At 55.1% G+C, this 25361-nt stretch overlaps 4 protein-coding genes across 6 annotated transcripts; 3 read left to right on the forward strand and 1 right to left on the reverse strand.

Annotated features, from left to right (window-relative positions):
* The first annotated feature begins 465 nt into the window (after positions 1-465).
* Positions 466-9278, forward strand: SP6 (Sp6 transcription factor). Its single transcript, XM_055407676.2, has 2 exons — positions 466-698; positions 2923-9278. Exon 2 carries the CDS (start codon positions 2981-2983, stop codon positions 4106-4108), a length of 1128 nt encoding a protein of 375 aa, XP_055263651.1. The 5' UTR covers positions 466-698; positions 2923-2980; the 3' UTR covers positions 4109-9278.
* Positions 9279-10854: 1576 nt separating this feature from the next.
* Positions 10855-14558, forward strand: SCRN2 (secernin 2). Of its 2 annotated transcripts, XM_055407678.2 has the most exons (8): positions 10855-10968; positions 11342-11515; positions 11822-12003; positions 12563-12762; positions 13207-13422; positions 13543-13708; positions 13798-13978; positions 14241-14558. In XM_055407678.2, the coding sequence occupies exons 2-8, from the start codon at positions 11342-11344 to the stop codon at positions 14397-14399; spliced, it is 1278 nt and encodes a 425-aa protein (XP_055263653.2). In that variant the 5' UTR covers positions 10855-10968; the 3' UTR covers positions 14400-14558. The 2 variants fall into 2 exon arrangements, with proteins under 2 accessions (XP_055263653.2, XP_088685147.1); XM_088829021.1 differs by lacking the exon at positions 10855-10968 and having other exon boundaries at positions 11276-11515.
* A 529-nt stretch (positions 14559-15087) lies between these two features.
* On the reverse strand, positions 15088-19471 carry LRRC46 (leucine rich repeat containing 46). Of its 2 annotated transcripts, XM_055407681.2 has the most exons (9): positions 19315-19471; positions 19153-19227; positions 18944-19052; positions 17555-17663; positions 16703-16749; positions 16308-16417; positions 16050-16119; positions 15735-15883; positions 15088-15530 (listed from the first exon to the last, which is right to left on the reverse strand). In XM_055407681.2, the coding sequence occupies exons 2-9, from the start codon at positions 19160-19162 to the stop codon at positions 15160-15162; spliced, it is 975 nt and encodes a 324-aa protein (XP_055263656.1). In that variant the 5' UTR covers positions 19163-19227; positions 19315-19471; the 3' UTR covers positions 15088-15159. The 2 variants fall into 2 exon arrangements, with proteins under 2 accessions (XP_055263656.1, XP_055263657.1); XM_055407682.2 differs by lacking the exons at positions 16703-16749; positions 17555-17663.
* Positions 19472-19553: 82 nt separating this feature from the next.
* On the forward strand, positions 19554-24877 carry MRPL10 (mitochondrial ribosomal protein L10). The gene is made up of 5 exons (XM_055407683.2): positions 19554-19690; positions 21115-21284; positions 22459-22623; positions 22877-23021; positions 23912-24877. The coding sequence occupies exons 1-5, from the start codon at positions 19639-19641 to the stop codon at positions 24166-24168; spliced, it is 789 nt and encodes a 262-aa protein (XP_055263658.1). The 5' UTR covers positions 19554-19638; the 3' UTR covers positions 24169-24877.
* Positions 24878-25361: the final 484 nt, after the last annotated feature.

The raw sequence follows: 25361 nt of genomic DNA on the forward strand, positions 1-25361 counted from the left end.
ATCCTGTTTCTTTCCTCTCCGTTCTGGGGCAGCTCTGCCCCACCGGGGTGGGCGGGTAGGTGGAGGGCCGTCGAGGCAAACGGCGCCCTAGGGTGACTCGGCATCACCCTCAGGACCCGCCTCCTCCATTCCCGCAGGGTCTGAGTCCTGCGTGCCCGCCAAACCCAGCCAGCTCGAGGGCAGTATTCCATTCGATGGGGCGGGCCCCAGAACCCGGGAGACACTCCGCCCAGGCCCCTCGCCCCAGCAGTGGAGGGGCCAAGGAGGAGCAAGGGAGGGGGCGGAGTGCGACCTAGTTAGAGATCACCCTCCCCCCGCCCGCCGCCGCCCGCCCTCTCCCCTGGGCCCGGCCCGCTCCGGCCGAGCCCGCAAGGGTTAAAGGCGGCCGCAGGTGAGGTGGGCGGGGCCGTGAGTTCGGGGAAAAAGGAGCGCAGGGCAGAGGATGAAGGCAGAGAGCGCGGTGAGTCACGGGCGGAGCTGGCCTCGCTCGCTCGCTCGCCGGCTCCCGCCCGCCCTCCGCCCTCCCGCCGCCTCTCTCCGCCCCTCCTCCGCCGCCCGCCGCCGGGTCTGCTCGCTGCCCCCGCTAGCCCTCGGCTCCCGCCGCTCGCCGCTGGAGAGCCCGCTGGCGCGCGGGGTTCAAGAGCGCCCTTCGGGAGCGCGCCAGCCTGCCGTGCCCGGAGCCCGAGCGCACACTCGAGGTAGGAGCCCGCCCGGGTCGGGGCGGCAAGGGGCGCGCGCATCGGGGATCTCCTTGGAAAGACGTGCCCGGAACGCGTTGCAGCTTCCTCTGGCCTCGGGGGAAGGTGGTCCTAAAGAATCTGAGGGGTTTAGAGCCCCGGCGGAGTGAAAACGGGGCGGAAGGGAGAGGCTGGAGACTGGGGAAACTGGAGTGACTGGGACAGCTGGAGGACTGGAAACTTGAGGACGGGGAGTACGGAAGTCCTAACCACCTGAGCGCCGGTGATGGGAAAGGCAGCCGGCGGAAGAGGGAAGAAGGGTGTCTCTACCCGCCTTCCCGTCTAGGGAGCCGCAAGCCCGGGTACGCGCCCGCCTGTCTCCCTTACCGAGATCTCGATAGCAGGCTAGTGCATCCCAGGATTGGGCTCCCTGGCCCTGTGGCTGGAGAGGCCACTCTGGAGCTTGGATCGTTAGGTTGTCCCCCAACCCCCACTCCAACCCTTGGGGCAGTTCCCAGGCGCCAAAAGCTATTAGGGTCCCAGACCTCACTGCTCCCACCCAGCCCCTTCTGGGCTGCCCCGCCTGGGCCTGAGGCTCTGTTCCTGCCGTTTCACCCAGTTCCTTTCTTGTGGTGAGGCAGCAGGAGCTTGAGTAGGCGCCCTAGTTCCCTTCTACCTCCCTCTCCCAGACAACCGAGGCGACCTCCCTGGTCCCCCAGAAGCAGAAGATTGTAAGGTCCTCCAAATACTGACTTGGGAGGGGAAAATCCCTGCCGTAAACCACTCCTCCCGCCACAATCAGCGAAGGCCCAGGCACCCGAACTCACACACTCCAGGCATCAGGGCAGGGCTCCCAGATCTTACTGAGAGGTGGTGAGATGAGGGGGACCTTCAAGTGACAGGTATGTGTTCCAGAAAGTGGCCCACTCTTTCTGGAGGGGGGTGGTCTTTAGGTTCCCAATGGTTTAAGGGAAGAGAAACAGACCAGGAGTGGAGCGACCTGGTTCACGGAGATACATATTAATTGATTGAATGAATAGATTGAATGTCTTTTTTCAAGTGACTTTTTCCAATTATGGCTCAGTTTCCTCTTCTTTAAAATGAGGATTGAAAAATAAAATAAGAGGACTGGCCAGGAGCAGTGGTTTTCAACACTCGGTTGCATGTTGGAATCATGTGGAGAGCTCCTAAAAACGATTCAAGTCTAGAATGCACTCCCTGTATAATATCTCTGGGTAATTCTTCCTCTTAATTTCTGTGTGATTCTGGCTTTTCCTGTTGCTTCCCCCATTCTGTCCCTGAATCCCTTATGGGGGTGGCAATTTTATCTTCCTGAACTTGCTGGTAAGCTCTTCTCTGGCTGACCCCTTCTCCGGGAAAGCAGACCCCTCCAACCTTCATATCTGGGTCTCCCCTAGATTGGAGGAGGGCAGAGCTAGCAGCCAGAAAGCTGGCTGGGCGCTGGTGTAGGTCAGGCCAGAGAGGGGGGCTTAGCTTTCTCTGGGAGAGAGATGTCCTCTGGAAACTGTCACTGTACCCGTACCCTGGGAAGGTGAAGTCCCCACTAGAGAGAAAGGGAATGGGGGCCAGGTATGGGAGTGGGTTTGGTGGGGCTGAGGCAATCCAGCAGGCAGGGAGCTGGGGGGAGTGGTATAGGGCAGAGAAATGCTCTTCTTCACTGAGCACGCCTCAGAAATGGAAAGAGGGCTCTTTTCCTAAAACCTCAGAACCTGCGTGGGGCTTTGGGAAGTCAGGTCACTTTAAGCTTTGGGTTAGAACACCTCCCTCTCCCCAGCTTAATCCCGAGGAAAGGTGGGGACTTAAACTAGAGATGAGCTTAGATTCTGCATTCTGGCGGGCAGCAGATCTGCTGGGGGGATTTTGGCGGAGGGATATGGGAGCAATACCACTGCCCCTCACACCCAGCTGGGCAGCTAGGATGGTTCTAGAACTGTAATCTAGGTAAATCTGACCTGTTCACCTGGGACCAGCCCAACCCCCAGGATGAGCTGGGTCCTATAGGAAGGATCACCTAGGAGAAGGTGAACTTCTATCAGCATCTGCCCGCGGTGGAGGGCCTGGCACCCTCAACCCTTCCTAGCACTCTTAGTCCACACCCAGAGGTGCTTTCCCCACTTTTCACCTGGGGGTGGGAAAGGAGCACTTGGCCCGGGAGGGGATCTGGGCTGGGAAGGAAAATGAGCCAGTCACTTTCCTCACTTTGTCTCCTCTTTGCCTCCTTTAGGTCCCACCTGAGGTGTCCTTGACTATCCCTGTCCCCCATCCCACCCCGGATCCCGGCAATGCTAACCGCCGTCTGCGGCTCTCTGGGCAGCCAGCACACGGACGCGCCTGCCGCCTCCCCGCCGCGCCTCGACCTGCAGCCTCTCCAAACATACCAGGGCCACACGAGCCCGGAGGCCGGGGACTACCCCTCCCCGCTGCAGCCTGGAGAGCTGCAGAGCCTCCCGCTGGGCCCCGAGGTGGACTTCTCACAGGGCTATGAGCTGCCGGGGGCCTCCTCTCGGGTAACCTGCGAGGACCTGGAAAACGACAGCCCCTTGGTCCCGGGACCCTTTTCCAAGCTCCTGCAGCCGGACATGTCACACCATTACGAATCCTGGTTCCGGCCGACACACCCAGGCACCGAGGATGGCTCGTGGTGGGACCTTCATCCGGGTACCAGCTGGATGGACCTCCCCCACGCTCAGAGCGCGCTGACCTCACCTGGCCACCCCGGGGCGCTTCAGGCTGGCTTGGGGGGCTACGTCGGGGACCACCAGCTCTGCGCCCCGCCGCCCCACCCACACCCGCACCACCTCCTCCCAGCCGCCGGAGGGCAGCACCTCCTGGGGCCTCCCGACGGGGCGAAGGCGTTGGAAGCGGCCGCCCCAGAGTCCCAGGGCCTGGATACCAGTCTGGACGGGGCGGCCCGGCCCAAAGGCTCCCGGCGGTCGGTGCCCCGCAGCTCAGGCCAGACCGTTTGCCGCTGTCCCAACTGCCTGGAGGCGGAGCGACTGGGGGCTCCATGCGGGCCCGATGGGGGCAAGAAGAAGCATTTGCACAATTGCCACATCCCGGGCTGTGGGAAAGCTTACGCCAAGACGTCACACCTGAAGGCGCATCTGCGCTGGCATAGCGGCGACCGTCCCTTCGTGTGCAACTGGCTCTTCTGCGGCAAGCGCTTCACGCGCTCTGACGAGCTGCAGCGCCATCTCCAGACCCACACCGGCACCAAGAAGTTCCCCTGCGCCGTCTGCAGCCGGGTCTTCATGCGCAGCGACCACCTGGCCAAACACATGAAAACCCACGAGGGCACCAAAGAGGAGGCAGCCGGGGCAGCGGCGGGCGAGGGCAAGGCTGGCGGAGTGGAGCCCCCCGGGGGCAAAGGCAAGCGCGAGCCTGAGGGCAGCGTGGCTCCCTCCAACTGAGCTCCTCCGTCCTGCCTCCCCGCTGGTCTTCCCTGGGGCCATCAGAAGAGAGCCCTCGGGCCTGATGCCCTGGTGGGGGGCGGCTTGAGTAAGAGGAGAAAGTGGTTATTTATTGAGAGGGAGGAAAAGTGGTGTGGGGGTCAGGGAACCGGGGCGCTAGGGGTTTCGTAGTCTCTGGAGCTGGACGGGCCAGACGCGTTTGACTGTTTTGACTGGGCAGGGAGGAGCTGCGCATGCCGGTCAGTTCTCCTCTTCCTCTCTATTTCACTCAGGCCCCAGGGCTGGGGGTTGGGGAGGGATACCCCTGTGGCGGCTGGAGGGCGGAGGGCACAGGTTGGAGGAGACGGCCTGTCCCGGGAGCAGAGGGGAGTGGGGCCGCCCCGGGCGCTGGGGCTAGCTGTCTGGACACGTCCTTAGCGCCTGGGAACCGGGACATAAAAGGGCGTCCAGAGCCGCCCTGCGCCCCGGGTCCCTTTCATCCCCCTTAGATTACTTTTACCCCAGGGTTTCCAGAGGGATAGCTGAGATGGGGGTATCAGAGGCTGGGGGTCCCCCTAAGGGAGGAGATTCTATCTGGCTGGGAGGGTTGTCACCACAGAAGTAACGCCTTTGATGTGCCTCCTTATTAAGCCTTCCAGACCCAGTCTAATGGAGCCATGAAGGAAGAGGGGAAGAGGGCCAGAATCCCGCGACAGCTTCCAGCAAGACCGGTGGGGTGGAGGAGAGAGCTCGATGTGGGGGTTGAGCAAGGAAGTCTCTTCTGAAAAAAACGGGAGAAAGGAATTTGGTCAGGGAGTGGAAATAAGCCTTTCCCTCTCTGATTCTGCCCTTAACTTTTGGTCTTTCTAGAAATAAAGTTCAGTAGCCCACTCTGGTCTGTCACCCCAGGTAGTCCTTCAAGGCAGCCAGGAGCCCCTGCTCCAGAATTGATGTAGTTCCTCACCCTAGGTCCCTCAGCATTTGCCTTCCCCTTAGGGATAGAAGGAAGAGGGTTATCTCGGCTGCGTGGGGTTAGGTGGGAATGTCCACCTGCAACTGTTTGGCTCTGAGTGGAGAAGTCTGTCCCTGCCTGGCCATCTTCTCTTCTCCGCTTCTTAGCGGAGAAGCTAAGCCCTACTTTTTCTTTAGCTCGACCTTCCCCTTTCCCACTGCCTACCAGCCTTGCTCCTCCTGTAGAGTGTGTTAGAAGGCTCCCCTTCCAGATGAAGAGGTTCTCTTGTTGGAGGGGGTCTGCCTTCTGAGGTGATGTCCAGGAAACATCCCTGTTCCCTTCTTTAGATGCTAGAAATACATCCTGATGGTGATCCTGGAGTGGGGATTGTGGGGCGGGGGGAAGCCAGCAGAGGCTGAGCCAGGCACTTGGAAGGAAGCTGATGGGGGAAGGGTCTGGTGGGCCATAGGACCCTGGAGCTAGTGGGCTTTCCCAAGCTCCAGATAGAGGTCTTAAGGTTTCCCCTGACCTCCCTTTTCCCTGCCCTTCTTTCTCCACCTAGAGCCCTATGCAAGGGTTAGTTGTGTATTGATTTTTTAAGTTATAAGCAAAGGGTATTTTATTTAATATTAGGACATGTGTGTACATGTTGTGTGTACCTATGTATGTGTGAATTTCTGTGCGTATGTGTGTTTCTCTACTGAGCCTGGGGTCTCCAGCCAGGGAGACCCCGTCTTGTTCAACCCAGCCAAGGTCCTCTGACCTAAGGCCCATAGCATCTTTTCCTTGGGGATGCTGGAGCCCAGTCCAAGGACTGGGTGCTTTTTGGGAAGTGGGGCTGGAATCTGGAGAGGGGGAATATGTTTGTGTAAAAGAGAGCCCTTCTTATGAGGGATAGGGTGACTCTCCCTGAAGGACCCATGGGGTAGGTTAAGAAGTCACGTCCTTTTTTTATGCTCCCTCTGTCCCTACCTCCTGCTTATCTCACCAGAGGTCCCTTTCCTTGTGGAGAGAGTTGGGGGCAGAAGAGAATGGGCAGTGCCTGCAGGTTGCCTGGCCCGGTGGACAGGGGGAGGGGGAGGGAGAGAGGGCTCCATGGGTGTGAGATGCCGTTTTCCTCCACCCATCGAAACCAGCCACCCTCTCCTGTGCCACCAGGACAGTCTTTCCCAGTGACCATTCTCAGGGGAACTCCCCAGTGGGTGTTGGGGAGGGGGGTGTGGATGGTCCCCCCATGGAGGCCCCGAGCTCTTAAGGTATGTGGGTGAGGGCTTGGGATAGGTTTTCTTCTGCTCCCCTCTTTTATAGATGGAGGTTGCTTGGCTGTCTACACCTTCTAGGCAGCCCCCTAGAGGAGAAATGTAGGATTTTTTTTTTTCTTTAACTGCTGTGAACCCACTTTAGGGGGGTGGGGGGAGGAGGAGGAAGAAGCGGCCTGTGTTTTTTATGCCATAATAAAGTCATCAGCCACATCACTGCTTCGTTTGTCTCGCAGCTCTGGCTTCCTTTTTGACTCAGGGTCCCTCAGCAGTGAGGACCAGGCTGGCTGCAGGGTGGGGTGGACACTTCTCTTTGATCCTGAAGCCCTGGGCAGCCTCCCCTCCCTTTGTTTGGGGGCAGAGCTGAGCTGATTGAAGGGTCCGATCCTGCCCTGCCCGGAGGTTGTTGGTGCAGGAGGAGGGTGGGGTTCCCTCAGGGTTGATAGCTGGGCCGACTGTCCCTCCCTGGTCTTCACCTGTGGAGATGAAAAGATTCTAGATATTTCCTTCCTCTTCCACATGCAAGCCCCTTCTTTAGCCTCCTCCACCAAGAATGCTGGTTCCCTGCCTTCCCAGAGATGGCCAGCCTCTTGGCCCTCTCTCCCCGCCCCTGTGGGGGTGTGCCTGTCAATCAGGCCTTCTGGTTGTGAGTGAGGTGGAGGTGACTGACAGCGATTTCTTCACCCAGGATGATCCCTATCAGGGACAAGGTGATGAAAGGCAGCCCAGATATCTGATGGGCTCCCGCCCAGCTGGAAAGTATGAAGGAAAGGTTCCTACTGCAGCTCCCAGCTAGAGACCCGCCACAGTTACACAATCGCGGTGTGCACAGAAGTACTTCACTGGGTCCATGGGGCACCCCCAGATATGCGCGAATGCATACTTTTCCAGGCTGCTCTTTGCCTGGTGCACAGTCAGTGCCTGACACGTCAGAGTAAAAGCCTCATGACTCCAGAGTCCCAGGCCTAGGAAGGTTGATAGGGATCAGTGTTTGGCTCCAAGGGTGCAGAGTAGGTTACTATATTCTTCCATCTTCCCATCCTACATGATGGCCAAAATTATCTACCCTAGTGGGATTCCTATTCCCCTCACTCTAACCCTAACCAACTTTCTCAGAGCCAAGTCTGGTACTCAGGTTGGCCAATTCCATCACTTGTTTGGGAGAGTCTGATGTCCTAAAGTTTCTTAAATGGGGGTATCAGCATGATTTAGGGATTACAGTGGAGAGCAGACTGGTGAGGGGGCCAAATGTTCATTTTCATATGCTGCTGACTTAGATGCCTGGGTGGAGGTGCGTTCCTGTGACCTCAGGCCCACTCTGCTTCCTGCAACTCTTCTTTTTGTCTTCCTGGTTCTGGAGATGCAGACTACTGGCGAATCCTCTCCTCCTGTCCCCCATCGCTGCCCCCAGGGGACAGGAGGGCAGCTGTGGGGCCGGCTGGGCCTGTCTGGGCAGGGCTGGGGCCGCCCCTTCTCCCCTTGCAGCTCCTCCCGCTGACCTGCATTCTTAGCGGGGGCCTTTGGTGGGGCTCTGACGATTAGTCGCTGGCCCTGGCAGCAATGCTGCCTGGCTGCCCCCTCCTCCCCCAGTGGGGCCTGGGGCCACCTCTGACCCCTCAATTCTGTTGACCCCGGCAGGACAGTCCTAGAGGGACTGAGAATAAGTTTGGGAAATAAGAACATGGGTCTGACCCCTCTGGCAACGTCTCTGAGCCACTCTCTTCTCTCCTGCGAAGTGGGAGTAGAAGCCCTCTAGGGTGGGTGAGTGGTGTCAGGAACGGGAAAGTGACAAGGGAACCAGCAGCCTGAGAACTGCAGCTGGTGACTGCTGTACGGCCCCAGGCCTCTCCTCCTGCCTGTTCCTGCCCCCCAGCGGGCACCTGGGGAAGAGTACGACGTGAACTGGCCTTCCAGCTCAGCGAGGCGGGTATTGAATGTTGATCACCACACAGCCTTGATGTTTGCTTCTAGAATAACGTCCAGTGGCAACCTCAAAACCCCACCCCCACCCTGTACATCACACCAGAAGCAGACTTCACTTCCCATTAATCCTAGCTAGTCTGACTGCTCAGCATCTGAGCAGTGTGGGTTTGAAAAGAATCTCAGGAACCAAGTAGTCCAGTGGTTCCCACCTGGAAGAGGGCATATTAGAACCATCCATGGAGTTTTTCCAGATACCCCGATTCACGCCCCAACATCCCACCAAGTTATGTCCCTTGGGGGTGCAGTAGAGCAGCGCTTCTTAAACTTTACACCTGGGGGTCTTGTGAGCATGTAGATTCCCATTCAATAGGTTTGAGGTGGGGCCAGAGATTCTGCATTTTTAACAAGCTCCCAGATAATGCTGATGCTGGCAATCCTCGGACACTTTGAGAAGCAGAGTATTAAAGTATTGTGCTATGCAATGGGAGTTGTGTGGTTGAAATACAATCCCTCCTCACCCCATCCATGATTCAGAACCACTGCTCTAGTCCAATGGCTTCATTCGTTACTGGAGACACTGAGGCCCTGGCAGGTAAAGTGACCTGCCCGAAGAGGCCTGCAGCGCTATGTTATAGCAGGAAAAAGGAGCAGGATGAGATGCTGGTCTGCACAGTTCCAGGTAATGCTCTTCTCCCTCCAGCCCTGCTTCTAGGTCAACCTTCTGTTCAAGTGGCAGTCCCTTTTCTGAAAGTGACACCCATTTCCCTGGAAACAGTACCCTCTTGGGAACCAACCTTGTTTATCTGGAGGCAATCAGAAAATGTCTCAGGACTTTCCAGTGGTTAAGAATCCGCCTGCCAATTCAGGGGACACAGTTCGATCCCTGGTCCAGGAAGTCTCCACATGCCTCCGGGCATGCACCACAACCTCTGAACCCACCTGAACTCTAGAGCCATGCTACGCATAAGAGAAACCATTGCAAGAAGACCAGGCATCACAGCTAGAGAGCAGCCCCCTCTTGCTGCAACTAGAGAGAGCCCGCACACAGAAATGAAGACCCAGAAAAATAAAATATAAATAAACAATCTTTTTTAAAAAAGAAAATGTCTCAGATTTCAGATGTCCCAACAGCCTTATCTTGTAGGTTTTCCCCAGCCATCACTCCCACAGCTGCCCACAGCCTACCTCCTGGGGAAACCTCAACCTCCACCTTTATTCCCATCCCAGGAATGACAACAGGCTGGGATGCTGTGGCCAGAGCTCTGAGCAGCAGCCCTGATTGGTTGGCAGGGTGGACGTGGGCAAAGTATATAACCTGCAGTGTCTCCTCTCCCCACATTCCGGAGGGCTCCATAAAGCAAATGGGAGTGAGATGCATTCACTTAAATGCTGGTTACAGAGATGATTTATACAAGAAAATGACCTGGAAAGCAGAATATTTGAGATCAGAGTCCACCTCCATATGGATATACGCCCCCTTGGCCAAGATTTCTCCTTTGCTGTTTTGGTTACAAATCTTTGGACTCGAAATTTCCAAATTTCCTTTTAAAGCTAACTTTCAATGAGTTTGAGCACTGTGGGGAAGAATTGGCCTTTGGGGACTCAGAATGGATTTTGTGCATATGAGTTAGTTGCTCAGCTGTGTCTGACTCCTTGTGGCCCCATGGACTGTAGCCTCCCAGTCTTTTCTGTCCACAGAATTCTCCAGGCAAGAACACTGGAGTGGGTAGCCACTCCCTTCTGCAGGGGATCTTCCCCACCCAGGGACTGAACCCGGGTCTCCCGCATTGCTGACAGATACTTTACCATTTGAGCCACCAGGTATATATGCCTTAAATTTTTAAAAGGGATTCACTTAAATTATTCCCAGGCCTCCTGGCCTGTGACCACTCTTGTCGATCTTTCTTTCTTTTCGATCTTATTTCTGAGGGGTTGGGGAGTGGGAGGTGGGAGATGGGGAGGAGCTGGGGGAACAGGGTAGGACGGGGATGCAGAGGAGGGTGCACCAGCCTGGAATTGTGCCTTTGGAATTCAAATCAGGTCACAAGTAGCTGAGGTTTGGAGAAGGCAATGGCACCCCACTCCAGTACTCTTGCCTGTAAAATCCCATGGACGGAGGAGCCTGGTGGGCTGCGGTCCATAGGATCGCTAAGAGTCGGACACGACTGAGTGACTTCACTTTCACTTTTCACTTTCATGCATTGGCGAAGGAAATGGCAACCCACTCCAGTGTTCTTGCCTGGAGAATCCCAGGGACGTAGGAACCTGGTGGGTTGCCGTCTATGGGGTCGTACAGAGTCGGACACGACTGAAGCGACTTAGCAGCAGCAGCAGCAGCTGAGGTTCTTCCTCAATCTCCAGATGCCCTAGCAGTCCACATTCTCTAACGAATCCGCCAAGTTTTCCTTTCTTCCCTTTTCACGTGGGCTTCTTTCCACCTCCGGCTCCCTCTCCCGACAGTGACCCCACTGGAGAAACTGGCGGATTCGTCGCAGCCTTTACCCAGCCTAAAAGCTGCACGCAGGTAGGGCAGGCAGCGGGACTCAGAAGGCCGCTTCGCTCCAAGAAGTGGTGCTGGCGCGCGCTCTGCTGGAAAACGGAAGAACTGCAGGCGCTCGGTTTCGACTCCGCCCCCGAGTCCAAAGTCTTCCAGGTCACTTGCAGGAGCCTCCGCCCCTGGGACAGACCTTACCTGAAGCGGAGGCTGTGGGATTCCGGACTAAGCTGGGGATTTGCACGGAGAGAGGGTGAGGACCATAAAGTGTTGGGGGAGCGAGAAAAGGGCCGACAGAAGAGGGGCTTGGGACTCTTGGAGAGAGGTTGGGTAGCGAGGGAGGCGCTCCTGCGACTGCCCTGAAGTGTCACGTTCCCGAGTAGAGCAGGGCCCTCGGAGCGGGCGGTCTGCGCCCGTCTGCCGATTCCCAAACTTGGAGCCCGTGGAGAGAGTGGGCGTTTCCTTCGCGCACGCCGAGCAACGAACATGCGTGCGCCGCAAACCCGTCGCAGTGTCTTCCCCTAGTGTCCGCACGTGTTGGGAGGAGTGCTCCCTAGGACCGCTCCCCGGTCAGTATGGTGGAGAGGTGGCTTGAGAGGGACACACGCATCCCCATCTCTCCCCAGATGGCATCGTGGAGCCCTGACACCCCATGTTCCTGCGACTGCTTTGTCTCTGTGCCCCCGGCATCGGCCCTCCCAGCAGTGATCTTTGCCAAGAACTCTGACCGGCCCCGGGATGAGGTGCAGGAGGTGGTGTTTGTACCGGCAGGCACGCACGCCCCTGGGAGCCGCCTCCAGGTGGGTTAGGTCTTATAGAGTGCTGGGAGGTGGGGCAGAACTAGGTATTCTTCTAAAACCTTCCTCCTCTGTTCCCCCCACCCGAGAATCTACCAGATGTGGTGAAAAGAACATGAGCTTTAAGTCTACTGACTGGGACCTAACCTGTTATTTAGCCGCTGTCGACCTCAGTTTTCTCATCTGTATAGTAGGGATAATAAGACCTTCCTCAAAGGGCTGTGTTGGGTGATGGGTACAGCGCCACCACTTTCAAGGTACCTTCCCCCTTTCTAAGCGGATCTCCCCTTTTTTCGCCCGCATCTGCAGTGCACCTACATTGAGGTGGAACAGGTGTCAGAGACCCATGCTGTGATCCTGAGCCGCCCTTCTTGGCTGTGGGGGGCTGAGATGGGTGCCAACGAGCATGGTGTCTGCATTGGCAATGAGGCAGTGTGGACCAAGGAGCCAGTCGGGGAAGGGGAAGCCCTTCTGGGAATGGACTTGCTCAGGTGCGGACCTGCCCTCCTTCGTCCCCTCAATACAGCAGACAGCTGGGGCTGAACACTGACCCAGGCCACCCTCCCTGCCCCCAAGCACCTCCCCCTTCCTGCCCACTTTGTCGTCCTCCCCAGGTAGGCTGCCCTCTCCCGTCCCCTCTCCTGGCCCCGTCTCCGCAGTCCGGTGAGGAGCTCCCAAATGTAGCCAGCTCTGGGTGTCTCCTGGCCCAGAAATACAGCAGTGGTTTAACTTTTTTTTTCAATAGAAGGAAATTTTTTTTTCAAGTGAAATCTCGTGAAGAATTTTGGTTTGTAAAACCAGTAAACGTGGAGCAGCTCTGATAGAAAAGATTGGAGGGCTCAGGGCACTTCTTCCTCCAAGAATGTGTTTCAGTCCATTTCATGAACCCCTCAGAGCACAGCTTGAAAACCACAAGCCTATAGATGGTGGCGATTTTCTCTGTGACTTGGGCTCATCACCAAACCTCTCTGGGACTCTTCTGTCCACTGAAGCTCTGCCGTCAGCACTGACACCCCATTGCCTTTCTGTCCCCTGGACTCTTTGTACCAGGCTGGCTTTGGAACGGGGCAGCTCTGCCCGGGAGGCCTTGCACGTGATCACAGGCTTGCTGGAGCACTACGGGCAGGGGGGCAGCTGCCGGGAGGACCCCACGCCATTCTGCTACCACAACACTTTCCTGCTGGCCGACCGGACTGAGGCCTGGGTGCTGGAGACAGCGGGGAGGCTGTGGGCTGCACAGAGGATCCAGGGTGAGGGAACTGGTGCTGCGGACTGCCTCCCAAAAGCGTTCTCCTTTTGGGGTGGGAATGGTGGTGGGGGCAAGGAAGGCCTGATCCAGGTGCAAATGTCTTGGATGGTGGGGACGTCCAGGGACATGGGAGATAAGCCCACTCGGGTACCTCACCTCCCCCTCACTTGGTTGTGTCCTCTTGTGCTTCAGCCTGCAGCTTCCTCTGGGGAGCCTTCCTGGACTTCCTGGTGGCCAGGCTTCTCCCTTATACACAAGCCAGGGTCCCTTCATGATGATGCTCCCTGCAGCTGCCGGCTCTCGTTTATTTGTGTGATCGGTTTATCTGTCCCCTCCATGAGGGTTGTCTTGTCCTCTTCACCACTGTGTTCTCAGAGCCTAGCTGAGTGTCTGGCACAGGACAGGGGCTCAAGGATGTATGAGTGACCCCCCATCTCCTCCGCAGAGGGGGTCCATAACATCTCCAACCTGCTGAGCATCGGCAAGGACATCTCGGCAGAACACCCTGAGCTCCGGCCCTACGCCCGGGCCCAGGGCTGGTGGGACGGGCAGGGCACCTTTGACTTTGCCCAGGTCTTCTCCCTGAGCCAGCAGCCTGTGCGCATGGAGGCTGCCAAGGCCCGCTTCCGGGCCGGGCGGGAGCTGCTGCAGCAGCAACAAGGTCAGTGAGTGGACAGCATGGGGCCCAGCTCTCTTCCCTCCCACAGCCTCAGGGGGCTTACTTTGAGGCCGGAGGGCCCCTTCTGTCCCCCGGGGGCCCTCACTGTGTCCTCCTTGGCAGGGGGTATCACGGCAGAGGTGATGATGGGCATCCTCAGGGACAAGGAGAGCGGCATCTGTATGGACTCTGGGGGCTTCCGCACCACGGCCAGCATGGTGTCCGTGTTGCCCCGGGACCCCGCCCAACCCTGCGTGCACTTCCTCACTGCCACACCAGACCCGTCCCGGTGAGAGGGTGGGGAAGCTGGGGGGAGCGCCCCAGGCAGGGCGACAGAAGGGTACCAGAGCCCTTAAACTTCCATCCTTGTCCCACTAGGTCAGTGTTCAAACCTTTCATCTTTGGGGTGGGGGCGGCCCAGGCCCCCCAGGTGCTGTCTCCCACTTTTGGAGCACAGGACCCTGTTCGGAGCCTGCCTCGATTCCAGACTCAGGTGGATCGCCGGCATCCCCTCTACCGTGGACACCAGGTGGCCTTGGGGCTGATGGAGAGTGAGCAGGTAACCCCGGGGAAGCAGGGCTACCCTGGGGGGATGATGCACTTCCCCTACCCCAACTGGGACTCTGAAAATACGAGGGGAACTGGGAGCGAAGGAGACTCTAGAGCTGAGGAGAGTAGCTCTCCCTTCAAAGTCAGCCCTGGAGAATGTTGGGTGTATATCCTTTCTCCTGCTTATGTGAGACAGCAGCCATCTGCCCCTACCCCATAATCTGGAGGGAAGCCTGTCTTGGGGATTCATCATCGCTGCCTTTCCTGGGCAGGCTCGGGGGCAGCAGCTTCGGCAGAAGCAGCGGGACCTGGAGCAGGAAGGCCTGACGGCTGTGTGGGGGCTACTGACCAGGGAGTGTGCTCCACCCACCCAGGAGCTGGGTGGCCTCTTCCAGGCCTTTGTGGAGAAGGAGAGCCAGGCATATGCCTGAGCCCAGCCCCTGACTTGGCCTGGGGTGCCGGGGGCTGCGGTGGACACAGGACCCGTGGGGTAGAGGGCTAGAGCAATCCCCTCACCTCATCCCCCACCCCAGCCTTGTTCTGAGTGGCCAGGTCGGCCTTCGCCCTAATAAATGCGTTCTATTTTCTTGTTCAGTGTCCAGGTCCAGTGGGGGTGGGAGGGCCAAGAGAGGACAAAGGTCAGCCCTGAGGTGGCGGCAGGGCCTCTGGGAGCCTTGCTGGGCAGCACATTCTTCTGACTTAGGTGGTGGAGGAACCTGAGAGAAGAGGTGGCCCCCAGAATGTGGGAACATGGAGGAGCATGGCTGGTACAGCAGGTGGCTGCTCATGGGGAGAATTACAACCACACATTTTTGGTTCTTGGCTTGAACCTTGGAAGGGCAGTCCCTGGTTGGGGGGCGGTGGTATGCGATGCATCTACTATGAGATGGCATCTCCACCAGGCAGTGCCTGCCTCCTGGCGGCTCAGAAGCCAGGTGGGTCCCTTGGGCAGTTCCTGAAAGATCCTGTTCTTCAGAATCAGGCTCTGTATTCCTGCTATTGTTTCTCGGTGCTTTTTACTGACAGCTTGCCCTGAGATGCCTCAAGTGATGCAGAAGACACACACAGAGCCTGGAAATGCTTTATTGGCGGACAGGCTCTTGCCACAGGCCAGGGTTCTCAGGCCAAGGAGAGGCCCACTCCTCGTTCCTCCATGTGCCTGGGGCTTTGCTGATAGCAGTGGGTTGCATTTCACTTCTTGGTTCTTTTGGTCACAGTTTTGGTTGTGCTGGGGGCCCCAGCCAGAGAGGCCTTGGGGGCTGCGGCCGCTCTGGCCCCTTTCCTTGCCTGCGCAGTGCTTTGCTGGCTCCTGGGAGCCAGATGGCACAGTTTCTTGGTGGTAGAGGAGGCCTGTGGCAAGGAAGCAGGCTCCAGGGATGTCTCTTTCTCTTGCGTGGGGGTGACGGAAGGGCTGCTGTCCCCAGCCATGGGTGCCCCCGGCAGCGGGGGGAGGTCTGTGAGGGTGGGCTGCGTCTCCACCCTCAGCTGGTGCTCCATCAGGGCTGTCTGCTGCCTGCGCTGCCGGTGCCTGCTCATTTCCTGCTCCAGCTCCTTGAGGAAGCCTGTGAGGGGCGGGATGGTGGGTGGTGGATAGAGCCCCGGGCTTGGCAGAAGCAAACTCTCCCCTACCATCCCTAGAGGGGAGGAGACAAAGCAGGTGGGGAAGGACTATTCTGGCCCTGGGACCACCTTCCCAGACACCACTGCCCATCTTAGCTTCTCCTGGACCCCACAGGGCAGCTGCACACTTTGGAAAGCAGGGTCACCTCGTTCTGAGCAGAATGGGCCTCTCAGCTCTGGGAACTCCTCATCCTCATCACTGAAGGCTGTATCCTCCTCGTCCGAGGTCCAGCGCTCTGCCACAGGCTGCCCGTCCAGGTCTAGGAGCAGTGGCAGGGCTTCTGTCAACAGCTTCCTGCGGGGCGGAAAGAGCAGAGGTTACTCAGGAGGGCATCCTGGGTGTGGAGCTGGGAGGATGTGCAGACACCAGCCGCAGCAACCACATCGGGAGGGGTGATGTTCTTGAGCTAGAAGATGGGCCTGTGGTCAGGTCAACACAGGAACCTTCAGTTTCTCCTCACCTGTAGCCATCCTGGTTGGTGCAGCTGTTTCCAGTCAGGTTGAGGATGAGAAGGCTCTCGGGGAATTCATCTGCACACAGCAAAGAGAGGGGGGATGAGGTTCGCACCCCCACCTTCCAGTGCAAAGCCACTGCCCCTTTGCACAGCCCCCCAGGCCCCCTGGAGGATGTGCTGCTGATGCAAGCACAGGGAGGAGGGCAGCGAGGAGGGAGGGCACCCCAGGACTTATTCCATGAGTCAGGGCAAGGGTGTTCCTACCCAGCTTCAGTGTTTCTATCAGGTTCTCAGAAAGGTCCAGAAACTGGAGGTGTGGGAGGTCATGGAGGTTTTCCACTTGCCTAATTTGGTTTCCTGCCAGAGACAGGAAGCTGGAGGGGAAGGGAGGGGGAAAGATAGCTGAATCACAGAACAGCTGGAGGAAGGGATGGGGGCCCCAGGTTCCCCGGGTCCCCCTGGCTCAGCAGCTGGATGAGTGGGGACACAGGGCCTCCTGGGGTGAGGGAAGCAGAGCTAGGCTTGTGGGGTCCTTGGCTGACCAGCAACCGGGCTTGGGGACATCTGAGCCAGTTTTCTGGAGTATTACCAGGTTTCCTCCCCTTCATTCTAGCTCTTCTCCCCTCCCCCAACCTTGCCAGAGCCCTGGCACCATGTACCGTAAGGAGGGCACGCAGGCCAGGTTCTCAATTCGCTGAATCTTGTTCTGCAGGAAGAGACCAAGGTGGGGAAACCAAGCTAAGGTCAGTTGAGTGGGGTCCCTTTAAAGGGACAAAGCCCTAAGACCATATCTACTCTTGAGGCTGGAGATCTGGCCCTTTGGGAATGATCACCCCACTCCTTGAACAAGTCGAGAGTGCCTTGGAATGATTTGCTTTCTCAAAGTTGATGGCTGAGGACACAAACTTGGGGCTGGCTAAACTTAATTACCCTGATCACCCCACAACCTGGACATCAGAGAAAGGAAACCAAGGGGGAGCCAGGAAACGGAAAGTGGTGGTGGACTGTACACACAAAGGGAAGAACAAACCTGTCCTACTTTGATCTGACCAGTGTCTGTGGGGGAAACTTGGGAGGGATCTGGGTATATTCAACCTGAGGGAGCCTAGAGATTAACCGCCCCCAACCCCCACCCCTACCAAAAAGCCTTCGAGGTTCTGAAGGATGCAGAGGAATCTTCCTTTCCTTCAAAACAGGAAATGGACACGAGCTGTATAACATGAGAGATTTAGGACAGACACCATCTAGGACTTCTAGAACAAGAAAAGTGACTGATAGAAAAACAGCGATTTAAAAGCATGGTCAGGATCTCTTTGGGGTGCATTGGTCTTTCAATTCAATAGAAGAATTCCTGATTCATCTGGAAACTGTTTCAATGAAGGTCTGCCTGCCTGAACACCAGTAAATGGGCAAGATGACCTGGCTGGCGTCTTTCAGGTTAAACAGACATGGCTCAAAGGAGATGGAGTCCCCTCCCCAGAGAGAAGGAAGGGCAGGAGGCAGGACATTACCCCTTGCAGATAGAGGCTGTGAAGATTCCGGAGGCTCTCTAAATTCCTGATAGTGGTAATTCCCTCCCGGTCCAGGCGAACAGTCTGCAGTTCAGCAAGTGTGTGGAACCTGGGCAAATGGGTGCTGTGACAGAGTGCCACTTCTGTGGTCTCTTAGCAGGAAGATGGAGGGGAGGGTGTGTTAAGGAGGGATGGATGGCTCAGTGACTCTGATCAGATGTCAGGGACACCTGCTTGACTCATGAGGTGGGGTCTAGATTTGGAACCTGGGTTGACTTGGAGACCTCAGTATCTATCAGTAGCACTGGGAGGGATAAGAGTGAGAGGGGAGTGAGAGTCCTTGGACTGGGAAACTGGGTGATGGCAGCTTATGGTTCCTGTAGAATGTGGGGGCAGACTTCCTCCAGCCAGCTTGGGTTGGGGAGGCAGGGGCTGGGACAGAGAGGAGATCCTTTCTCACATCCCTTCTGAGTGGTCCATGGAAGGAAAATCACTTGTTCCACCCATCCATTCGTTAATCCCGCAACATTTACTGAATGCCCATTAAAGACAAATGAGAGAGTCCCTGCCCATCACTACTAGGGAAGCTGGCCAAACATCTATGACAAATGGGTGACAGAAGCATGTGCAGAGGACTAAGGGAGTACATAGACTATACATTGAATCCAGAGGGACTCAGGGAATGCTTCCTGGGGGAGATGACACATAAGTAGGAGTTAGACTGGACGGAGAGGGGGGATAAGAAGGCATTTCAAGCAGAAGGAATAGTATGTGTGATTCCAGCCTTTCTTGAACTGCAATGTGCCCATGAATCCCTTAGGGAGTCTTGTTAAAGTACAGATCTTGATTCAGTAAGTGGGCCTGAGATTCTTCATTTCTAACAAGCTCCTAGGTGATGCAGATGCTGCCCACCCGCCCCAGCACCACTCTGAGTAGTAAGTGCTAAGCTGTGAGAACATGGGGTCTTAGAGGAATCACACTTGTGGAGAGTGGCAAAAAATAAGGTTGAAAAGGCACCAGGCTAAAGTGTTTGGATTTTATTCTGGAGGTGCTAGGAAGTTAAGGAAGGTCCTATCAGGGAGTGTCTGATCAGATTCGTTATTTAAAAGGATCATTTTGGCAACAGTGTGGGGTGCCTGGACTGGAGGCAGACAGACTAATTAGGAGTTTGCTGAGAAGTGATGACTTTAGACCCTTATTTAAAGCAACTGAGTGGGCATGGTGAAAAAGAGATAGAATGATTTTTAAGGAGGACGAATCAGCTGGACATTGCCATTGACTGAATGTGTAGAGTAAAGAAAAGTCAGTTGACAAATGAGTGGCGCTCAGGGGACTGGCCATTCTGTGTGTTTCAACGTTCCAGCACCCCTTTCCTCTCCGTGCACTTACATCTTCTCTGACAGATCCTCATCCTCAGGGAAGGCCAAGTTCCGCCGAGTGATGAGGGCTTCAGTAATGCACACGCCACTGACTTCTTCTGGACTCTGGGCAAGTTTAGCTGTGAAAAGATGAGTCCAATTGTTACATTTCCTTGTTCTTGGAGGCCTGACTCTACTGTTAACCAACTGTTCTGCCTACCATCCCACCTCCCTACTCACCTCCAGGCATGATCTAAAAGTTGCTGGCTTGCGGAGCGATTGGAATGAAGAGAAGTAGAGCAGCTTGGACAGCCCCTGGGAACGGAAGAACCCAGGATTGCATGACGAGAGAGAAGCTCAGAGAATTGGGGGACAAAGGAAAGGGGTTGGTTCAGAGCTAACCGTTGGGCTGGGGCAGAAGACGAAAGTAAATCGAAGTGGAGGATCTGGAGTTTGAGGGGTGTATAGGGGCTTTCCAGGCCGCCTACAGGGGGTTTGTAGTTAGATAGCGGTGCGGACGGATGGAAAGTTTGGTTCGAGGCGTCGTTGCTAGGAGACCGGACGCCTGATGACGCGCCGGGGAGGGCGGGCTCGCAGGTTCCGGGTTCGGCGCATGCAGATTGCTGCTCCAGCCGGCGGCTCTTCCCTCCGCTTCCGGTCCTGGGATTACCCACAATCCTTAGCTCTTTCCGTCGCGCTCGTCTCCGGGTCCTTCTTCCGGTGGCGATGGCTGCGGCCGTGGCTGGGATGTTGCGAGGGGGTCTCCTACCCCAGGCGGGTAAGGAGCGGCCCACGTCTTCGCGGCGCGTTCTGGCCGATGCTCTCTACTCGTCTCCCTCCTCTGCTGCTGGTCCTCTCCCCAGATTTCTGATCCCAGACAGCTCCCGATGACTGTAGATATTAGTTTAATGAGTGATTTTTCGTACCTTGTATAGACCAGGCACAGTGATAAATACATGTATTTGATTTAAACCGTAAAGCATCCTATGAAGAAGGCGTTCTCTTCCCCTCAGTACAGGTGAAGAAACTGGTTGAATGGTCAAGGTCACAGCCAGTAAGTGGCAGAAGAAAGATTGAAAATTGGCTCCATGTGTGTCAATTCTATCTCAATAAAACTGCAAAAATTTGGTTCCATCTCATAACAGAGTTTGTGCTCTCAACAGTTAGGATTTGTGGCCACTAGCAAGAAAACCTCTCACTTCAGCAAAATCTCCATGCTCTCTGATTATTAGAGCAACCTTCTGACTAAAACTTTCCCTGAGATCCCATCCTAGGCTTGGGGAGGGCTGAAAATGGAAGCTGTAACCAGAGTCCTTTTGTTGAGAGTGAAGGGGTTTCTTTGGCCTTGGTATTTCGAGTGTCTACCTTGTCTTCTGAGGGGTGCTCTGCAGCAGTGCCTGTGAAAAAGAAAAGTAGAGAGGAGAAAAACTTGTTTCGGGGGAGATGTGAGACCAGTATAACTTTTCCCTCCTGCTTCAAATCCTGGGGGAAGGAGTAGTGCTTAGAGCAGTGATTCTCAAACTTCAGCAGTCATGAGTATCACCTGGAGGGCTTGTTAACACACCATTCTCTGGGCTCCTCTTCAGAGCTACTGACTCAGGAGATCTAGGACAGGGCCTGAGACGTATTTCTAACAAGTTCCTGGGTGATGCTGATGTTGGATTGGGAGTTGGTGGTAGTGCATACTTTGAGAACCACTGGCTTAAGGTTGGCAAATTATGGCAGGGCTGGTCACTGTCTTTTCTCCATAGTTATATTAGAAACAATCTACATCTGTTTGTTTACATAGTGACTATGGCTGCTTCCATGATACAGTGGCAGAGTTGAGTAGTAGTGAAAAACCATATGGCTCTCAAACATAAAATTTTTCTTTGGTCACTTAAGAAAAAATTTGTTCAACTCTTTCCTTTTAAAAATGTGTTTGAAATACTTTCTCCGTTGTTCCTGTTTTTCCTCATCTCTGGGCATAAAGAAGAGCTGGAGAAGTGGGCTCCTCCAGGATAAAACACCTGAGCTAAGGTCACCTATTAAAGAGAAGAAAAGGTTTGGGGATTCAGGCTTTCCAGCAGACACTTCCTTGTTCCACTCAATGCCAAGGCTAGCTTTGTGAACTTCGTGCATAGCGGATGGATTCTTTGTCTCTGGAGCAGACTAAGGCTTCCAAGAGGCTACATTTCATCACATGGCCCTTTTTTCTCCCAGGCCGGCTGCCCACCCACCAGGTCATCCGCTATGGCTCCAAGGCTGTAACTCGCCACCGTCGTGTGATGCACTTTGAGCGGCAGAAGCTGATGGCTGTGACTGAGTATATTGCCCCCAAACCTGCTATCAACCCAAGATGCCTGCCACCCCCTCCCCGCCCCCCGCAGGAGGTAAGGAGGAGGCTGGGCATGTTGCGTGGTGGTGGGATGGTGGATTAAAGTGATATTCTCTGTGGCCATAATGAGGTAGCACTGCAGGACATGTTCATCCACATTGTTACTTCCCCACTTTGATCCCAGAGTTCAGATCCTTTAAAATGAAATCTGCCCTTGATTCTCTGTTGGCCTCTTGGACTCAGTGGATTGGACAGGTGTGGGTTTCCTTCACTCTTGTCTCCAAAAATGTGTGCTTGAGACTCTCCACATAGGTGAGGGGAAGGGAGAACATCCCACCGATCTTGAAGCTTCCAGGTTTTCTTAGAGGAACAATACAAAGTTTTTGGTCCTTGAAAAAGGACAGAAAGATCAGTGGAGTATTGTTAACTTGATGGTAGCTCTCAACTCCCCAAGTTCTCAACTTTGAGAAACACTGTCTTGAGAAAATGAAGTCTTGTTCTCTGAAAATACCTTAATTTTGAATCAACACTGCAAAACAGTAATCTTGTATTTAAATTGGTAAAAGAATTCAACATGAGTACAGTGTCAGAGGGATAATTAAGTAATTTTGACAATATTATTATCAAAATACCATTAGCTGGGTCAGACTGTTGTCCATTTCAAAGGGACTGAGTGTTCTCAGGTTGTAAAAACACTGTTCTAGGCACATGGAACTCTGTTCAATGTTATGTGCCAGTCTGGATGGAAGAGGGGTTTGGGGAGAGTGGCTCCATATATATGTATGGGTGAGTCTCTTCGCTTTTCATCTGAAACTACCACAACAATGTTAATCAGCTGCACTCCAACACAACATAAAAAGTTTAACATTTGAGGGGGAAAAAAATGCTGTTCCAGGGGATTTCCTGGCAGTCCAGTGGTTAGAACTCTGCGCTTTAACTGCCAAAGTCTTGAGTTCAGTCCCTGGTCGGGGCACTAAAATACCACAAGCCGCGGGGCACCTTAAAAAGACGATAGTATAAAATTTTAAAATAATAAAAATACTGCTCTGAAGCCTGTAGTTATCAAATGGAAATGAAAGGGTGGAGTGAGAGTCAGGGGCCTGGTTCTCCTTCCTGTGCCCTAATGTTCACTTGGGCATCAGTGGGAGCTCTGGCACCCGTTCCTGAGGGAGTAAGGAGTGCTGGAAGGGGCAGCTTATGTCCCCTTGGTCCTCCCTTCTTGACCTCAGGAGACAGGCCTCATCCGGCTTCTCCGTCGGGAGATAGCCGCAGTTTTCCGAGACAACCGAATGATAGCTGTCTGCCAGAACGTGGCTATGAGCGCGGAGGACAAGCTTCTCATGCGGCACCGGCTGCGGAAGCACAGGATCGTGATGAAGGTGTTCCCCAACCAGGTAGGGAGCGGACCCTCATTCCCCACCTTGTTCCCCACCCACTCCACCCCAATGTGACACCGCAGCATCTCCCCCAAGAAGTGGCGTTCCCAGCTCCCTTCCATGGCAGCTCTCTAGTCTGGGGCCTGAACTGTGTTAGGGGTTGAGGAGGCCTTCATGAGCTTGAGCCCACAGCCTGGTATGGCCTGTGACCAAGGTGGGTGACTCTTCCTCCTACTCAACCCCAGTAAGCCCTTCTCTCCTGCCGGTCCAGATCCTAAAGCCCTTCCTGGAGAATTCCAAATACCAAAACTTGATGCCCCTTTTCGTGGGGCACAACTTGCTGCTGGTCAGTGAAGAACCCAAGGTCAAGGAGATGGTGCGAATCTTGAAGAGTGTGCCTTTCCTGCCGCTGCTGGGTGAGCAGCCAGTTGGGGGTGGGGCTGAAGTGGAGTGGGTGCTCCAGCAGCCTGGTGTCACCTTCAAGGCTCGTGTGGGTAAAGCTGTGGCCATGCTTGGAGGGGACCCCTTCTCACAATGGGGCCTGCCTGTGTCACTCTGGGGAGGGGAAGTTCAGACACCTGGAGTCTAGTCAGGGGGTGTTTTGTTGTTTGTGTAATCCCTTAAGTCGTGTCTGACTATTTTGCGACCTTATGGAGTATAGCCCACCAGGCTCCTCTGTCTATGGGAGTTCCCAGGCAAGAATACTGGAGTGGGTTGCCATTTCCTCCTCCAGGGGATCTTTCAGACCCAGGGGTTGAACCCGGGTCTCCTGCATTAGCATGTGGATTCTTTACCACTGAGCCACCAGGGAAGTCCAGTAAGGGGGTAGTGGGTGTTGAAACCCACACAGATGAAGATACTTAAACAGGCCAAGGGAAGGGTGCTGAGGGACAGGATTCCTCTGATGCTGAGAAACCCTGGAGGCACTTCTTTTAGAGAATGCTGATTTCACAGTTATCTGTTGGTGGGGCAGGAATCTGTGTATATAATACAGATAATAAAAATTCCACCCCCGCCCCCGCCTCCATCAACACACACTCCGTGGTTCTTCAAGGAAGTTTAGGAGGAAACGCTGATGTTGTGGGGGTTACATAATACATGGAAGGGTTTTCCAGGATGAGTTAGGAAGAAGAGGAGGGGACTGATCTGAAACATTGGAAGTGGGGTGGAACACAGGTGGGGACTGGACTTGGAGGAAGGCTGGGAGGTGGAAAAGGGTGGTGGAGAGCAAATTCCTGGGGTGGGACTGTTGTCTTTGAAGAGGAAAATCATGTGTGGGAGCCTCGCTGATCCTGTGTTCTTCTAGGTGGCTGTATTGACGACACCATCCTCAGCAGGCAGGGCTTCATCAACTACTCCAAGCTCCCTAGCCTGGCCCTGGCACAGGGCGAGCTGATAGGAGGGCTCACCCTCCTCACAGCCCGGACCCACTCCCTGCTTCAGCACCACCCCCTCCAGCTGACTGCCCTGCTGGATCAGTACTCCAGACAACAGCACGAGGGGGACCCCGTCGTGCCAGCCAGCACGCAGCCGGATCCTCCCAAACCTGTTCAGGACTCGTAGCCAGCCTCCTGTACCCAGCCTGCCCATAAATACACTCTGCCCTGTTGGCTGTCGGAGACATGGGGAACTTAGGGTGGGGAGTGGCATTGTTACCTGGCTTTTACTGACAATGATCTCTTCCAGTACATGGTCACCCAGAGATGTAGGGGAATTCCATTTCAGGACGGAGGCTTGTAATCACTATCTTTGTTCTTAGTTTTCCTAACTTGGGACCTGATAGGAGCCATCTCTTTCCGTTTTCCAGATCCAAGGCGGAGAAGCCCTGTCTTCTGTTTTCACTGTGCCTTGCTGCACACGCCTCCCAGCCTAGCCCCTTGTGGCTCCTACGTGCCAGAATAGCTCAGCTGAGTAGTTAATTGTGCTGAGAATGGCATCTGTTGAGAGCCTGCTGTGCCAGGCTCACTGCTAACCACTTTACATGTGCTAGTTCCTTGATTTCTCACATAATTATCCCCATTTCGCAGACAGGAAGACTGTGGGGAAAAGAAGTTAAATGGCCTGTGAAAGGTCATGCTGTTAATAAGAAGCAGCACAGGGACTGAACCAGGCTCTTTTCAGCTGTGAGATGCTCCCCTGGTTTCCTACACTAGAGCTTTCTCATTAGGATCCCCAGAGTGCTTGAGTGTCAATCCTGTACCCTCGGGGTGTGTCATGTCGTGGGAAAGTTGGGAGCACTGCTTTATGATAAAGTGAAATCCATTTTACTTAACTGTGTTTTGCTGTTTATAAGCTTATCCTCCCTGTGGACATATTCCCAGGGTCATCTCTGACTCACTTCGCTCCCTGGAACATCTCCCTTTTCCCATGTCCAAGCCCGCCACTTCCCTGTACCTGCTGCCACAAATGACACTGCTTACATGCTTGTCCATTTGAAGGCAGCCGCCCGCTTTACCAAGTAGCTGACATGTCTCAGGTGGTTCAAAACAAAAGAGCTGAGGAGGGGGGAACCAGGATTCTGTTTTAATGAAGGGGTCTGAAGGCTCTGAGTAGGAGGCCTCATCCAGGTCTCAGGGAACTGAAAGTTTCTCATGGAGGATGTTTAACTTGGAGCCCGCCCTTGTCCTTGATGGAAGCACGTTCCAGGCGGACACGGGTGATGCATGGAGGTGGCCATGGATCATTTCTGGGACTTGGAGCAGTGCCACAGCTTCCTCAGTCCTGGGCAGACGCTGCTCTGGCAGTGGCAATCTCCG

This window comes from Moschus berezovskii, chromosome 20, assembly GCF_049115385.1.
Source record: "Moschus berezovskii isolate FMDL1 chromosome 20, NW_MosBer_1.0, whole genome shotgun sequence".
Taxonomy (NCBI): Eukaryota; Metazoa; Chordata; class Mammalia; order Artiodactyla; family Moschidae; genus Moschus; species Moschus berezovskii.

Bases quoted from the DNA above. Each gene is read 5' to 3' on its own strand.
- SP6 (XM_055407676.2), top strand. From the start codon at position 2,981: ATGCTAACCGCCGTCTGCGGCTCTCTGGGCAGCCAGCACACGGACGCG.
- SCRN2 (XM_088829021.1), top strand. From the start codon at position 11,291: ATGGTGGAGAGGTGGCTTGAGAGGGACACACGCATCCCCATCTCTCCC. The intron at 13,423-13,542 runs GTCAGTGAGTGG...CCTCCTTGGCAG, and splicing joins GCTGCTGCAGCAGCAACAAG to GGGGTATCACGGCAGAGGTG. The intron at 13,979-14,240 runs GTAACCCCGGGG...TTTCCTGGGCAG, and splicing joins GGCTGATGGAGAGTGAGCAG to GCTCGGGGGCAGCAGCTTCG.
- LRRC46 (XM_055407681.2), bottom strand. The intron at 16,418-16,702 runs GTACATGGTGCC...CTTCCCCTCCAG, and splicing joins GCCTGCGTGCCCTCCTTACG to CTTCCTGTCTCTGGCAGGAA. The intron at 15,884-16,049 runs GTGAGGAGAAAC...TCCGCCCCGCAG, and splicing joins ACCAACCAGGATGGCTACAG to GAAGCTGTTGACAGAAGCCC.
- MRPL10 (XM_055407683.2), top strand. From the start codon at position 19,639: ATGGCTGCGGCCGTGGCTGGGATGTTGCGAGGGGGTCTCCTACCCCAG. The intron at 22,624-22,876 runs GTAGGGAGCGGA...CTGCCGGTCCAG, and splicing joins TGAAGGTGTTCCCCAACCAG to ATCCTAAAGCCCTTCCTGGA. The intron at 23,022-23,911 runs GTGAGCAGCCAG...GTGTTCTTCTAG, and splicing joins GCCTTTCCTGCCGCTGCTGG to GTGGCTGTATTGACGACACC.